Source organism: Eumetopias jubatus, unplaced genomic scaffold (assembly GCF_037043125.1).
Source record: "Eumetopias jubatus isolate StellerSeaLion01/CBP00866 unplaced genomic scaffold, mEumJub1_p1.0 scaffold_10, whole genome shotgun sequence".
Classification (NCBI taxonomy): Eukaryota; Metazoa; Chordata; class Mammalia; order Carnivora; family Otariidae; genus Eumetopias; species Eumetopias jubatus.
Genome location: NW_028274816.1, coordinates 95,860,324 through 95,874,621, shown reverse-complemented (window position 1 = coordinate 95,874,621; position 14,298 = coordinate 95,860,324). Strand labels below are relative to the sequence as shown.

The window sequence follows — 14,298 nt, the reverse complement described above, 5'->3', positions numbered from 1 at the left end:
ATTGTCTCGACGCACGCCCCGCCCATTGACCCGGAATTCTTCTCTGTTAGTGTCGCTGGACCCTAAGCCCCTGCTTTTGCGCCTGCGCGCCAAGGCGGCTCAGATGCCGGCGGTCTCCGTGAGAGAGGGAAGATGGCGCTTGACGGACCGGAGCAGGTATGGCGGCTGCGGCGGCCGGGCGGGGACGGGGGCTCGATGACAAGCAGGCGTGATCTGAGGTGGGCCGCTGGCCGGGGCAAGAGGGTCGGGTGGGTTGGGTGGGTCGGGGGTGGGTGGACCAATCCAGACTGGGCCCTGCCTGGGACCGGATCTGCTGTGTCAGCGCCGCCCCCGGCGGGTCAAAGCAGGGCCGAGAGAGTGAGGGGAGCGATGGGAGCGGGAACCGGCCCGTCCGCGAGTCGCGGGAGGTAGGGCCCCGTTCCTAATGGTGGCTCCACCTCGAGTAATGATACCTCGGGTTTTTACAGCGCTTGACTCGTTACAAAGCGCTCCCGTGTATATTGTCTTTTGATTCTCCTGAAAGTCTTAGGAGGTAGGCGGCTTTCTCATTCTGCTTTTAGTTTAGTCACCGGGAAGCGGAGGGTTCTAAAGAGAAGGACTGAGGCATTCGAACCCAAATCTTACTCCTCCAAAGTCCAAGCTGGAAGTGGGTATTTCCCTGGAATTTTTTTTTTTTTTTTTTGGCCTGTTTAATAATTACACTGTGTTTTCAGATGGAGCTGGAAGAGGGGAAGGCAGGCAGTGGACTCCGCCAGTATTATCTGTCCAAGATTGAAGAACTCCAGGTGAGGACGGACTCCAGAGGTCCAGAGGCAGCTAGAAGAGGGATGAAGGATTGAATGAGTATGTTTCTATAAATCCACATAATTCCATTGGGGGGGGTGCAGTAGAAGTAACTGGTCAACCATAGGAAGTATGTTAAGTCTCTTGTTTCTCTCAACTCCCACTCCTTTGAAGGTAATCAGTATTCAGAGTTTATTACGCATTCTGAAGAGTCAGATTTTAACCTAAAAGGTACTCTTAGCCAAATGCCATTCCGTCTAGAAGTCTGAATGCGAGGGTTTGTTTTGTAAGGGAACACGAAGGTTCAGGTGAGATTTAGCACACTGGGGCTGGGGCAGGGTGAGAGTGGAGGGCAGACAGAACTGCGGGGTCTGCATAATGATTCCATGGGACTGAATGAAAAGGAATTGGGCAATCCAGTGCTCTTGCCTAAAGAGGGAGCAGGGACCCTAGCAATAAGGAAAATACATAAATTGGATGAGGGAAAGTCACAAGGGTGATTTCTAAACTCCTGGTACATTTGTAGCTATATTAGGTTTATCGTCTTTGAAGTGCTCTTATATGTGGTGTCATTTGTTCTTCACAGTAGTCCAGAAGAGAGGCAGGGTAGGTGACGCTGTATCTACTTAAGGTTTGGTAAGAGATCTTGACCTTTTAAAGGCTTTCCTTAGTTTTACCTACCTGTTAATTGGCAGCAGTGGGGTTAGAACGTAGGCTTCTGACTCAAGTGATCTTCCCACTCTACCATGTCTTTGTCTTGAAAGAAATTGACTATGTGAGGCAGCTGTAACTTTTCTCCATTAGGGTTTGTTATTTCTGGACCAGTGTGTTAGGACAACTAGCCTTTTTTGTTGGCTGCCCTAGGCCCCAGAGGGACTCTTAGAAGAAAGGACAGGGTCTTTAGAATTCTATTGCACAATCTAGAACATGCAGGTGCCCTGTGCTCTTCTGTCACTCAGCTCATACCAGCCTGTGAGGATCTTGGCCAAGAGCTTAACCTCCTAGTGTTTTCTGCTCTGTTTCTTGTCCTTCATAGCTGATTGTAAATGATAAGAGCCAAAATCTCCGGAGGCTGCAGGCACAGAGGAATGAGCTTAATGCAAAAGGTGAGGAGGGAAAGATGGGAAGGCTGCATTTGGGCAGTCTGTCCGAGGTCTGACTGTTCGAATCTCCCTAAATTGAGACTTCATGTTTGGTGCTTGTTTCTCAGAGTCTAAGGTTACGCTTTGCACTGTTACATGGTTGTTCACATGCATGCCTCTCCCGAGCTGCATTGTTAATCCCTTTAGAGACCTAAATTTTGACTTTATTTTTGTGGTCTTCTAAAACTTCAGAATGGTGCTTCATCCATGCCTATTGAATTGAGTTGTAGGAGAGGGGACACCAAAGAAGCTGGGTGACCGTTATGTCTGTTTCCCATCCAGTTCGCCTACTGCGGGAAGAGCTACAGCTGCTGCAGGAACAGGGCTCCTATGTGGGGGAAGTAGTCCGGGCCATGGACAAGAAAAAAGTGTTGGTTAAGGTAAAGGCACCATGACCCCCAGGGAGCAGCCTAATGCCTGGTGCATTCCCATGCGTCTGTGTGTAGTCTTGCCAGGACACTGTTATCTTAGGGCTCATGGGTCTTCCTGGGTGAGGTGGGTGGTGAGGTGGCTGTCAGGAAAGGTAACAAGTCCTCATTTCTTCAGGTGCATCCTGAAGGCAAGTTTGTCGTAGATGTGGACAAGAACATCGACATCAACGACGTGAGTGCAGCAGGTGAGGTGGGAGGTTGGGCTTAGCTCTCAGCACACCACTTCCTGAAACTCTCCCCTCGGCCAGGTGACACCCAATTGCCGGGTGGCTCTTAGAAACGACAGCTACACTCTGCACAAGATCTTGCCCAACAAGGTAGACCCACTAGTGTCACTGATGATGGTGGAGAAGGTGCCAGATTCAACCTATGAGATGATCGGTGGACTGGACAAGCAGATTAAGGAGATCAAAGAAGTGATCGAGCTGCCTGTCAAGCATCCTGAGCTCTTTGAGGCGCTGGGCATTGCGCAGCCCAAGGTGAGAAGATTTCCGTGGAAGGGTCATGCTGTTACTGGCACATTTCTGCCCCAGCCAAAGTGAGTACAGGGCTCAGGGGAGGTGTCAGGACATACTAGACCCCACTTACACTGGGCTCCCCACGGGAGAGGGGCTGGGGGTAGTGCTGCCACGGTACCGAGGTGGCTCCGAGAAAAGCACTAGGAACGACCTCAGCGTTCGTTATGTATACCCCAGCATCTAGCACGGGGCCTAGCCCAAAGCGGGCACTTGGTAAATGTTCCCTAGTGTAATGTGGGGACTGGCTTCTGCCCTGAGTCCTGCTGTTTCTTTCTAGGGGGTGCTGCTATATGGACCCCCAGGCACTGGGAAGACACTGTTGGCCCGGGCTGTGGCTCATCACACAGACTGCACCTTTATTCGTGTCTCCGGCTCTGAATTGGTACAGAAATTCATTGGGGAAGGTAACTCTGGCTAGAAACCCGAAAACCAAGCAGAAGTGAGGGGGTGGAGGTGAGGGTATGGAGCTCATTGCCCCCTTAACGCCAGCTTGGCCTCTGCACAGGGGCAAGAATGGTGAGGGAGCTGTTTGTCATGGCACGAGAACACGCTCCATCTATCATCTTCATGGATGAAATTGACTCCATTGGCTCCTCACGGCTGGAGGGGGGTTCTGGAGGGGACAGTGAGGTGCAGCGGACAATGCTGGAGCTGCTCAACCAGCTGGATGGCTTTGAGGCCACCAAGAATATCAAGGTGAGGGGGCGTCCAAGGGAAGGCCTTGGGCAAGGTGCAGCCCGAGGAAGGGCTTGGCTGATGCTGCCACCACCCTCTTTCTCCACTCAGGTTATCATGGCTACTAATAGGATTGACATCCTGGACTCTGCGCTGCTTCGCCCCGGGCGCATTGACAGAAAAATTGAATTCCCACCCCCCAATGAGGAGGTTTGTGAGGGGCCGAGCTGGGGGTGGCTCTGGCTGTGGAGGTAGGCCACAGGGCTCAGGCTTTTCCTCTCTGTCCCCTCTCTAGGCCCGGCTGGACATTCTGAAGATTCATTCTCGGAAAATGAACCTGACCCGGGGGATCAACCTGCGGAAAATTGCCGAGCTCATGCCTGGGGCATCCGGTGCCGAAGTGAAGGTAATCGGAGGGCCCAGGGAGAAGGGGGCCGCGGCAGGAAGCTGTGAGTTCCAGGGCACAGCAACAGTGCCTGGCTTCCTTCCTCTGCCCAGGGGGTGTGCACTGAAGCTGGCATGTACGCCCTGCGGGAACGGCGTGTCCACGTCACCCAGGAGGACTTCGAGATGGCCGTAGCCAAGGTAGAGGCCTCTGTCTTTCTGCCCTCGCTGACGGACGCTCGATCAGGGCGGGTAGAGCGTGTGTTCGTTGTTCCGTTTGTAACTTAATGCTTTCTCTCTCCAGGTCATGCAGAAGGATAGTGAGAAAAACATGTCTATCAAGAAGCTTTGGAAGTGAGGTGCTTGTCTTTTGTGTGGATCCCTCAAATAAAGCTCTGCAGGACAAGCCCTGAAGGACTTTAGTCTGTTACTGCGTGGCCACACTGTTGAATGACCAGGTCCGGGTACCACCAATAAACAAGGATTTATTTGGAAATTCCCAAACCTGCCAGAAGTGGCCCTTGCCAAGCCCTGGGGTCCACCCTCCTCCAAGCTCCAAAGGGCAATAACAGTCCTCCCCACCGCTCCCCCTCCCATCCCCCCGCCCTCCACCAAGCACGCACACCCGTACCTCAGGCCCTGCTAGAGAACTGGAGTCCCCTCCGAGGAGGCTCTCCCACCCTGGGCTCAAGAGCTGGGGTGCAGCCCCCTGGCGTCCGAGGAGATGGCGGCCAGAGCCGCTTGCATAGATTGAGGAAAGAAAAAAACGGAAGGAGGCACCAAACAGGGCTCCCTGAAAACCCCAACTTACCCCTGTACAAAAAAAGTGGTTCCCGCATAGAAAAACCTGCTTCCCACATAGTGCAAATACCCAAAGAAAAGGAAAAACCAGCAGCAAGGCTGGGCTGGTAGGAATGGCCAAGAACTTTGGTTTAGAAAGGCTAGGAAGAGCGTGAGCTGTGCTCCTCTTCCTGACCCAGCGCCCCAGAGCCAGCTCGGACACTGGCCCCAAGGGGGTCTGTAAACAAGCCAAGCCAGCGGGCCCGGTTCTGAAAGGTCTCCGTGACAATGTCAAAGGACAGCCTCCGGCGGACCGACTTGGGCCTGCAGGGAGCAGAGGAGGCATCTCTTGTGAACCCAGTTAAAGCCGAAGTAGAAAATAAGTATAAGGCTTTGGGGGACCAAGCAACAAGGAATCCTATCACTACATTTATGAAACTATAGCTGGGGAGCAGGGGGTGACAGGAGACACCCCTCACCCCATCCTTAGCCTGTGTGTCTCTGGCCCCAGAGGGTGGTCCCCTTCTAGGCAGAGGAGGGGGTCCCTGAGCAGTTAGGTCAAGCGGATTCCCAGCACCTGTTCCAGTTCTTGCCTTCGCTGCTGCACCTGGAGAGAGAGAGGAGAGACTAGTGGCTCAGGCCTCTGCTCACAAGCTCAAGAGAGCACACAGGGCAGAGCCTCACCTTGGCAAAAATGTGCCTCCCCACTGCCTCCTGGGCCCAGGGCTGGTGGTAGAAAGCAGCTCGTCTCTCCTCCTCGGGATTCCCAATCACATCAGTGATGATCTGCAGAGAGCCAGGAGGAGAGCTATATGCAGTGCAAGTCGGCCCCAGGAAGTGGACGTAGTGACGGGGGTAAAGATCCCCTAGGGCCTAGCATGGGATCAGCCTCAGGACGAGGACCGCACCTTGAGGTCTCGGCGCTGGGAACGGAGCCATTCCTGGATGAAGTCCTGAGGGTCGGTGCTAAAGCTGAGCATGAAATCCCTCTGGGTCTTCAGCTGGTTAATGGACTCAATGGTCTCATGGATCTGGAGAAGGGAGTCCACGTGTCAGACTGGACCCTACTCTTAGGGAGTCCTGTTTCCAGGCCTAACCCCAAAGGACTCACAGATCCCATCCCAAGGTGTTACACGTACAGAAATGCCCAACAGAGCCTGTCCACCCCCACCTTGGGTCCCAGAGAAGGTGGAGAGGCAGAGGGCCCACCTTGACATCAAGGGAGGCAATCTCCTGCTGATTGGTGGTAGAGGCCAAAAAATTGCTCATCTGGGCCTTGAGTGGGTCGTCTACCTCCACATCGATGTCATAACATGCCGTCTTCTTCTGGTCATTAGGGTCTACACTGTAGGCAGGACACAGGAGGAGAAGGGGAAGCACAGAGCTGCATTCATCCCACCCACCTGGGCCAAACCTGCACACGCTCAGGGAGCAAGAAACCAAACTTGCTACTTCTCTTTGGCTTTTAGGTCAAGCCAAAGGTAAATGGCTCTGAAATGGAAAGAGGGGGATGAGAGGCTCTTTTACCTAATGACGTGGTTGATGACAATGGGGTCTGGATGCTGCAGCAACCCAGCCAGCTTCATGGGAATCTCGGAGAAACGAAGTCGGCCGCAACTGAAGATCTAGAGAGTACCAAAGGCTCGGTGATGCCTTTGAGGGCACAGAGGGAAGTGGACCACTCCAGGGTCAGTGTGGAGAACATGGCCAGGAACGTGCCCCATGGGGCTGTGGAGCGGGGGGTAGGGCCCGGGGGGCAAGGCGCGGGGAGGACGGCGGCCAGCTCACCTGGCGGAAGTACCGGTTGCAATTGATGTACTCGCGCTCGTGCCCGTCCTGCAGTTGGTTGTGTTTGATGTAAAGCCACAGGGCCTGCATGATGGCCGCCCTGGTCTGTGTGTGCACCCCCAGCAGCCTTGCCAGTCGGGGGTCCAACTTGTACTGGGGAGGCTGGAAATGGACAGACGGGGGTTGGGGGTGGAGTTGTGTTCATGTGAGAAACCAAAGTGGAAGGACGGGGCAGGACAGGGAGGGTTTACAACAGGAACCTGCCCCCCTCCCCCAGAGGACTCCCTGTGGCCCCAGACACATGTCACCTGATGATCCAGCATGAGCAGGAGGGTGCACTTGACGTTGAGGTCTCCGGGCCGTTTCACCTGGAAGCCATCAGTCTCCTGGGTGGTGGGCATCCGGTGCCACTGGCAGGGAGGCGGGGAGCAGACCTCGTCACCAAGGGAGTGGGCAGGGGTGTACACACTGGGCCCTCCAAGGGACCAAGGCCGCTTCTCTGTCCCCCCGGCGTATTGGCCTGCACTCCCTGTGCCCCGGGGCCTCTCACCTCCACCAGGTGGTTGTCAGGCCCGTACAGTTCCTTGTCCAGCTCAATGACGAGGCTCTTGAAGAATGAAGAAAACTTCCTCTTCTGTTTGCTAGGCTGGGGAACGGTCATGGGTGTGAGCTGGGGGTGCTGCTGGGCTCTCAAACGTAACCCAGGCTAAGCCCCCAACAAGGGGGCTATTTCAACTCTGAAGCTCAGGGTACTGAAGACTGGGGCCCTGAAGGAAGCAATGAGACTGGGCAGGGAGAGACTGGGGGCCAGGAAAGGGCTCTGGGTGCAACCCCGCTGGTAGCCAATAGGACTGAATTAGAAAGGGGTACCCCCCGCTTCCTCAAGACGCTTCACTGCCACCTTCAGGATAACTATGGTGACAACAAACAAATCTTCAACCTCCAACCTCTAACTGGCTTGGAGCTGTGACCCTGAGCAGAGCCCTCTCCCTCAGGCAGGACTTCTCCGGAAGTGCCCCAGTGTCTGACCCCAGTCTCAACCCCACACAGGCCACCTCCCCTCCAGACACCACCTTTCCCAACTCACATCATCCAGCAGTTTTCCCTCCACTCGGAGTTCCCAGGAAGCCACCTTGTCCCCTGCGGGGGTTCCCCCGGGGGGCCCTGCGGTCCCCGCAGTATCACCTTCTGCCTTGCTGGGACTGAACGTATTGGAAATATAGATCCGCAGCTTTCGTTTTTGCTAAAGAGCAAGAAAGACAGCCAGCTAGAGGTGGGCCAACAAGTTGGAAAACAATGCTACCCAATCTTCCCACATCAATACTGAGCGCAGACGAGGGGCCGGGCACCTTGTTAGGCACGGGCAATGAGGAGTCAAGAAATCCCGGTCCCAGACTCCGAGGAGCTCACGGTTATGGGGGAGACAGATGGACGACCAACAATTCCAACACAGTGGGATCGGTGGTGTGACAGGGACATAGAGGGTGCTGTCGGGCCAATCAGAAGTCTCCAGCTCACACTTTAAACACAACTCAGACACCCATCATGGCCCCAAAGTATCTTTGTCTCTGGAAGCTTTCATCATTCAGGGGACTGTTCTGGATTATTATTTTTAAAAAGGTGTGGGGGGAAGCAGAAACTACCCCTATCTATCCTCTAGTCTTGCCCTGCAAATTTCTGACCATGATCTATAACGATCTATAACATTTACATTTTAAATCACAACCCACGAGCCACATACATATATAAACATCTGAAACAAAATGTCATTAAATGATACTTCTATGGTAAGTACTACCCTACTGTGAAGTATTTCTATTTTATATTTTGTTAAAACATGCTGGCCCCAGGGACGCCTGGTGGCTCAGTCGTTAAGCGTCTGCCTTCGGCTCAGGTCATGATCCCAGGGTCCTGGGATCGAGCCCCGCATCGGGCTCCCTGCTCAGCGGGAAGCCTGCTTCTCCCTCTCCCACTCCCACTGCTTGTGTTCCCTCTTTCGCTGTCTGTCAAATAAATAAATAAACTCTTAAAAAAAAAAAAAAACATGTTGGCCCCACCACATTAAATTGAGTTCATGCTCAACTAATGGGCTGCATCCTGCAGTGTGAGAACTCGCAGCCCCATGCTTGGCCTCCAAAAATAAGGCCAAGGAGAGGCAGAGAAGTCTGGGAAGGCCCAGGGCTGGCCAGGGCTGCAAACACACCGTCAGAGGCTTTTTGATGGCCTCCTGGATCTCCATCCGCTTTCGGGCAATGGTCTGGTCCAGCTTCCGCTCAAAAGCCAAGAGATCCATGTACGCCTGAGACTCTGGGACAAGCTCCCGAATCTGGAGGAAGGGAGGAATTCGGCTTGTTTCTGCTGCAGCTCAGGCTCCCTGCTCCCCCATCCCAGGACTGGGGGAGCCTGACTGCACCCACAGTCCACCAGCCACTGGGCAGGCCTCCTAGGCCCCTGCCCAACATACTCACTCGCTGAGGTAGAACCTTATCTGCCATCTTCCTCCTCTTTAACCTAGGAAGGACGAAAACTCACCTAAGATGTCAGTGGTCGAAACACACCTCCCCCCACCCACCCCTCCAGCCCCTAGGACCCGTCCCCAGAAGAACCAGGAGTGCCCCTCAATCATCAGAGCTCTTAGGACAGAAGGAACTGCTCTGTTTACCACTAGAGCTAGGCTGGATGGAGGAAGGAGAAACAGGACGGTCTTACCCCCGGCGCTGGGTGGGCATTGGGGGCTGGGCCTGGGGCACAAGCAGGCGTTTGCGGAATGGGTCCATCATGGTGGGTGGCATGCCAGGTCGAAGGGGAGCAGCTGTGCCGAACGGGGAGCCGGCGGGGGGTCCCACCTGCAAGCCAGCCATGGGCATCCGGCTCCCTGGTGACATACCAGGCCGCTGGGGGAAGCAAGGCAATGGGGGTGCACAGGTCAGCGGTAGGGCCCCACAGGGCCCATAGCCCATTCTCTCCATCCTCCTCCTGGGCCGGGTTGGGCCCGAAGCAGCGCACCGCAGAGGCCAGGTCGGAGGGCCAGGAACAAAGGGGAGCAGGTGCCTGAGAGGAGAAATGTAAACCACACCTGCCCTGCCCCCTTCACCTGCCCTGGCATCCGTGCCAGCAAATGAGGCCTGCCGGAACCCTGGGGGTGGGAGGAGAGGCCTGCCACGAGGGAAGGGCCTGCGGGAGTGTCTCAGTGCCCCACACCGCCTTCCAGCCCCCGCACGCGATGCCGCGCTCCCTGGGACCATCCAGCTATGAGGCACTGCGGACGGCCTCACATGGCGCCACCAAGCACTCCCACCCAACGAGAGAGAAAAAAAAAAGCACGGCACGGGGGCATGGTCACAGCCGGGTGGAGGGAGGCAGGGTGACAGGAGTAGGCAAAACGCCAACATCCATCTCTGGGCACTAGCCCAGCGGTGTGACCGAGGGGAGGAAGACAGGCCGAGGGGCTGGCATGCCCGTCAGGCAGCGGCCCCGCAGGTGAGCAAGCTCCAGCAGGATGGCTGGGAGCATGTCCCGACTGGTGGCGGTGGCCTCAGGCAGAGTCCAGAGACCATCTGGTCACCATATGGCCCCTACTTACAACCCAGACCTGGACCCTTCTCTCTACCTCCCTACTGCCCTGCTCCCCACCCCGATGCCAGAAGACCCCAAGAGGAAAGCTGTGGCCCCTGGGTGGCCTCTGTCTGTGGTCCACACACCATCTGGCCGCTGGGGCCGACTGGGCCTTAACTCAGCCCGCACAGTCCCGAACTGGAGAACGGAAATAAGATTATCCTGTGATACAAGGTCAGTCATAGGGTCACTAGGAATCTGGGTGACAGAAACAGCTTCTGTAGAAACTTGCAGAAGGATTTCCCACAGAGGTCCAGCTCCCCAACATTTCTGGGAGTCCCCCCTGGTCCTGTGCCCCCCTCCCCACAGCTGCGGCCTGCAAGGCCTGTTTGGCAGCTATGCCTCGCACACACGATCCCTGGCAGCTTCACGGGGCTGGCCCCAGGGCCCAGATTATGCAACCCACACAACTACCCAACCAAGCAGGCTGGGTAGGGACTTGCACCAAATCAGAGGACCCCCCCGCAACCCGGGCCCAGTAGCGTGGAGATGAGAGGCTTCCCCTACTTTTTCATCTAGCACTGAACTCATGTTCTCAGCACAGAGGGCCAGACTCCTAACCAGAGGCAGAGATGGAGAAAAACGACCCAGAGATGTAAGGAAGGGCAAAGGAGGAAGAAGAGATGGTAGAAGCATCTGGGAGAATGGAGTTAAAGGTAGGGGGCTCTGGGGCCTCAGGAGTCCTGCTGCACTTTCTCCTCATCAGGAAAAGATTCATCTGAGCTGTTGAAAGGTGAAAGCCTGTTCCTCAGCCTTAATGAGCCATGGCCAAATTACAGAAAAAAACTCAGTGTGGCCACAGCTGTTAAGTCCAGGCTCCAGACATCCTGGGCGGATTTTCCCCACCCTGAACCTGAGCCTGAGCCTGAGCCTGAGCCTGAGTGGAAGAACAACTGAAGCAGGGGGATGTGCAGAGAGCGAGCTAGTTTCCTGTGGTCCCCGGGAAGCTACTCACTAGGGCGGTCCCAAAACCTCCTGTTGCCACCCACCCCTCGCAGGCAGGTGCTCCGGCAGCAGGAAGCCCCAAGTCAACGTGGCACAGGCAGGGCCTGGAATGGGCTCCTCCCAGACATCTGCTCCGGCTTCCCAGGCGCAGAGCCCCCGGCTTGCCCAGGGCCCCAGGCTTCCCCCAAGAGAGAGAAGGGGCCCAGGGGAAGGTTGCCTACAGCTCACGAAGTCCCAGCTTGGTCCTGCCAAGCTCCACACCTGTTCTTTGAAGCACCAGTAACTCCTCTTCAAAATAAAAAACCCAAGAGGGGAAAAAAAAAAAAACCTACACAAAAAACCCCCAGGTTGGATCTCCCCAGGCTCTGTGAGTCCCCGCCTGCAGTAGAACTAGGTAGGCCTGGCTCAGTGCCCTGAACCTCAGAGGTGTGCGACAGCGTCCTCCCCCGAGCCCGGCACCAGCCCACGTCCTAAGTGGGCCTCTACCTCCCACCACCGAGGACAGCAGGGGCACGTGGCCGGGCCTGAGGCCACAGCCTCCAGAGAGCACGCAGCGCCCCACCTCCGAGCCGGTAGCCCGGCCTGAGAGAAGAGAACGTACCCCTCCGTGAGTAGAACCTATTTTGAACTCTGGAGTGAACCCCACAATCTGTGTTTCTTTGGGTTTTGTTTTTTTCATTTCTTGTTTTCCTTAAGCTCCTCTGTTGAGTATGATCCACAGCTAGAACCGTGGTGCGGCGGGAGGTGGGTCATCACTTCCCTTCCTTCCAGGGGTTCCCCCACTTGCCCAGCTTGGGCCCCGAAACCCTCGCTCTTCTAGCTCACCTCATGTGCTCTAATGGACAGGAACCCCTTTGCCCCTCAGATCTCAAGTCCCATCTCCTGGAAGCCACACAACTGGACTTGCAAAGAGGCCAAGCAGGATCTTCCCTGAACTCGGCCAGAGTGAACTGGGTCCTCCCTCTCCCCTTCGACCTCCACTGCCCCCCTCCCTGGAAGAGGAGGAGGAGGTGATGTAAAGCTGGTGGGACAGGAAGCCTGCAGCAGCAGAGGCTCAGTGCCTTCCCCTTAGTCCCCAACCCTAGCAGCCGAGGGCTACCCAGCCGGTCAGCTGGACCTTGCCACTGGCCCTAGAGCACTCCCTACACAGAGCTGTGGAACCCGGTCTCTCCGGGGGCTTTCCCCAGGCCACACTGCCCACGGGTTTCGAGCAGAGGACACTGGAGAGGCTCCTCTCTGTTTCTTAGATCCTTCTCAGGCCAAAGGCCCACAGGGAGACTCGAAGGCCAGTCCTCAGCTAGCCGGCCCAGGGGCCCCTCAGCATCACCTTGGACCCATGAATCCCCAAGGGGGAAGCAAGATGGGAAAGATGGAGTCCTTGGGACCAGGTCTATCTCTGTCAATACTCAGACACTTTTTTTTTTATAGGGAGGAGGTAGAATGAGGAGTAAGAGGGAAAAAAATCACTGTCCCCAGTTAAGCATCTCTTTAAGAAAGTGAGGGACCAGAACTGGGGTGGGGGGCAGATATGCATACCCTATTCTATGAGGATCCTAGTGGAGACATGAAGTTCAGGGAACAGAGTAAGCCCCAGCTTCCCTGGGAGATGAGCAAAGAAGCCAGTGCCAAATGCTGGGGCACATGGGTTGGGTGGGATATGGCATTGTTAGAAAGAACCTAAAGGCTAAATAAAAGTGGAGAGGGAGTGGGAAAAAGGATGGGGACCATTCCCAAGCATTCTGGGGCAACCAGAAACAATGGACTGTGGCGGGGGGCGGGGGGGGGGGCTCTCAATGGCCTTTGAAGCTGCAACCTGAGCTCTCTCTTCGAAGCCAAACTCCAAAGGGGTCAGGACAGAACTCTTTGAAGCAACTCTTGCAGGCTCCTCCAGCCCCAGACCAGCAGGGCTCAGTGGAGCCTCTCCGCTCCTGCAGACTAATCAACTCCTGGACACTAGGACACCAGGCCAAAAGCCAAAAAGAGAGTCTGCCCAGAGTGGGCCGGGCTTTCCGCTTCCCTCAGGCCTGGCCATCACCACCTCTGGTCGAACCCAGAGCCATCCCATGCGAGGGCTCCTGGGCCTGACCTGGAGTAGACCCTGCCCCAGGCTGGGATCCCCTTGCCCTATGCTCGACCTCCCATGCCGTGGGAAGCCAGGCCCTTCTTCCTCCTCCTCAGCAGCTGGGAGCCATCTCAGACAGCTAGAGCTCTGCCAGTTCCCAACTAGAAAAAGAAAAAGAAAAAGAAAAAAAAAAACAAAAAACCCAGCGCAGACCAAGAGCGGGACCAAGGCCAATGCAGGGTAACCCTGGTTTCTCAGTGAGGGCCCTTTTGCACAACTTTCTCAGTGCTTCCCTGAACCCCCTACCCTAAGATCTACACTAGACTTCTCAACCCACTCGCTCACAACTCAGTAGCTCCGATTCCTCCACCTCTCAGTTACTCAGAATTCCGGTTCCAAGAAAGCGTCCAGACCCTCCCAACTGCTTCAAACCCTCCACCCCAGAGTCGCTCGTACCTTCTCCCCCAACTGCCCCACCACCCGGCCTTGCCCTCCACCGTGTCCCGCGCACTCCGCACGCAGGGCCCCCGTGCCCTGTGTCCAGGTGGCTGCCCCGGGGCCCTCACTCGAGGCCCCCCATCGCCCCCAGCCCCGGGCGTGCTCGCGGCGCCGCCCGCCCATCCGCGCCGCTCACCTGGTACTGCGCGGCGGGGCCCGCGGGGCCCATGGGGCGGAAGGCGGCGGCCCCGGGGCCCCCCACGCCTCCAGCCGGTCCTGGCCCCCTCAGCGCCGGTCCGGGCAGCATGCCGGGTCCCGCTGGCGGAGGCGGTGCTCCCAGAGCCGCGGCAACGGCGCCGCCACCAGGACTCAGCGGAGGCAGCGGGAACCCGCCCGCGCCACGGCCCGACATCGCTCCCTCCCGTCCGGCGCTGTCGCGATCCGGGCTCCGGACTCCGTGTCGAGTCCGCTCCGCGATCCGTGTTCCGGGACTTTCCGATCTAAATTCCGGGTTCTAGGGTTTGTTGATCCGGGTTCCGGGATTTCCCAATCCAAGTTCTCGAGTTCCTCGCAGCCTCGGTTTGGGGCAGGGCCGATCCTGATTCCGGTCCTGAGCGGGGAATTCCGGATCCGGGATCTGCTGCAGGCTCGCCGGCCGCCCGCGGCCTCCGGAGGTTTGGCCGCCGGAGTCCAGTTACCGGGAGGCGGCAACTAACTCCCTGCCCCGCCCAAACAAG

At 56.6% G+C, this 14,298-nt stretch overlaps 2 protein-coding genes across 2 annotated transcripts; one reads left to right on the top strand and one right to left on the bottom strand.

The window, feature by feature from the left end:
* The first annotated feature begins 74 nt into the window (after positions 1 to 74).
* Positions 75 to 4,347, top strand: PSMC5 (proteasome 26S subunit, ATPase 5). The gene is made up of 12 exons (XM_028087474.2): positions 75 to 156; positions 714 to 785; positions 1,820 to 1,889; positions 2,208 to 2,305; positions 2,472 to 2,528; positions 2,605 to 2,835; positions 3,152 to 3,278; positions 3,380 to 3,570; positions 3,661 to 3,759; positions 3,845 to 3,955; positions 4,048 to 4,134; positions 4,238 to 4,347. The coding sequence occupies exons 1-12, from the start codon at positions 133 to 135 to the stop codon at positions 4,289 to 4,291; spliced, it is 1,221 nt and encodes a 406-aa protein (XP_027943275.1). The 5' UTR covers positions 75 to 132; the 3' UTR covers positions 4,292 to 4,347.
* A 51-nt stretch (positions 4,348 to 4,398) lies between these two features.
* On the bottom strand, positions 4,399 to 14,298 carry SMARCD2 (SWI/SNF related BAF chromatin remodeling complex subunit D2). Its single transcript, XM_028087473.2, has 13 exons — positions 13,758 to 14,298; positions 9,211 to 9,395; positions 8,970 to 9,012; positions 8,705 to 8,827; positions 7,589 to 7,744; positions 7,052 to 7,147; positions 6,810 to 6,911; positions 6,502 to 6,663; positions 6,241 to 6,338; positions 5,923 to 6,058; positions 5,622 to 5,744; positions 5,398 to 5,499; positions 4,399 to 5,320 (listed from the first exon to the last, which is right to left on the bottom strand). The coding sequence occupies exons 1-13, from the start codon at positions 13,971 to 13,973 to the stop codon at positions 5,267 to 5,269; spliced, it is 1,596 nt and encodes a 531-aa protein (XP_027943274.1). The 5' UTR covers positions 13,974 to 14,298; the 3' UTR covers positions 4,399 to 5,266.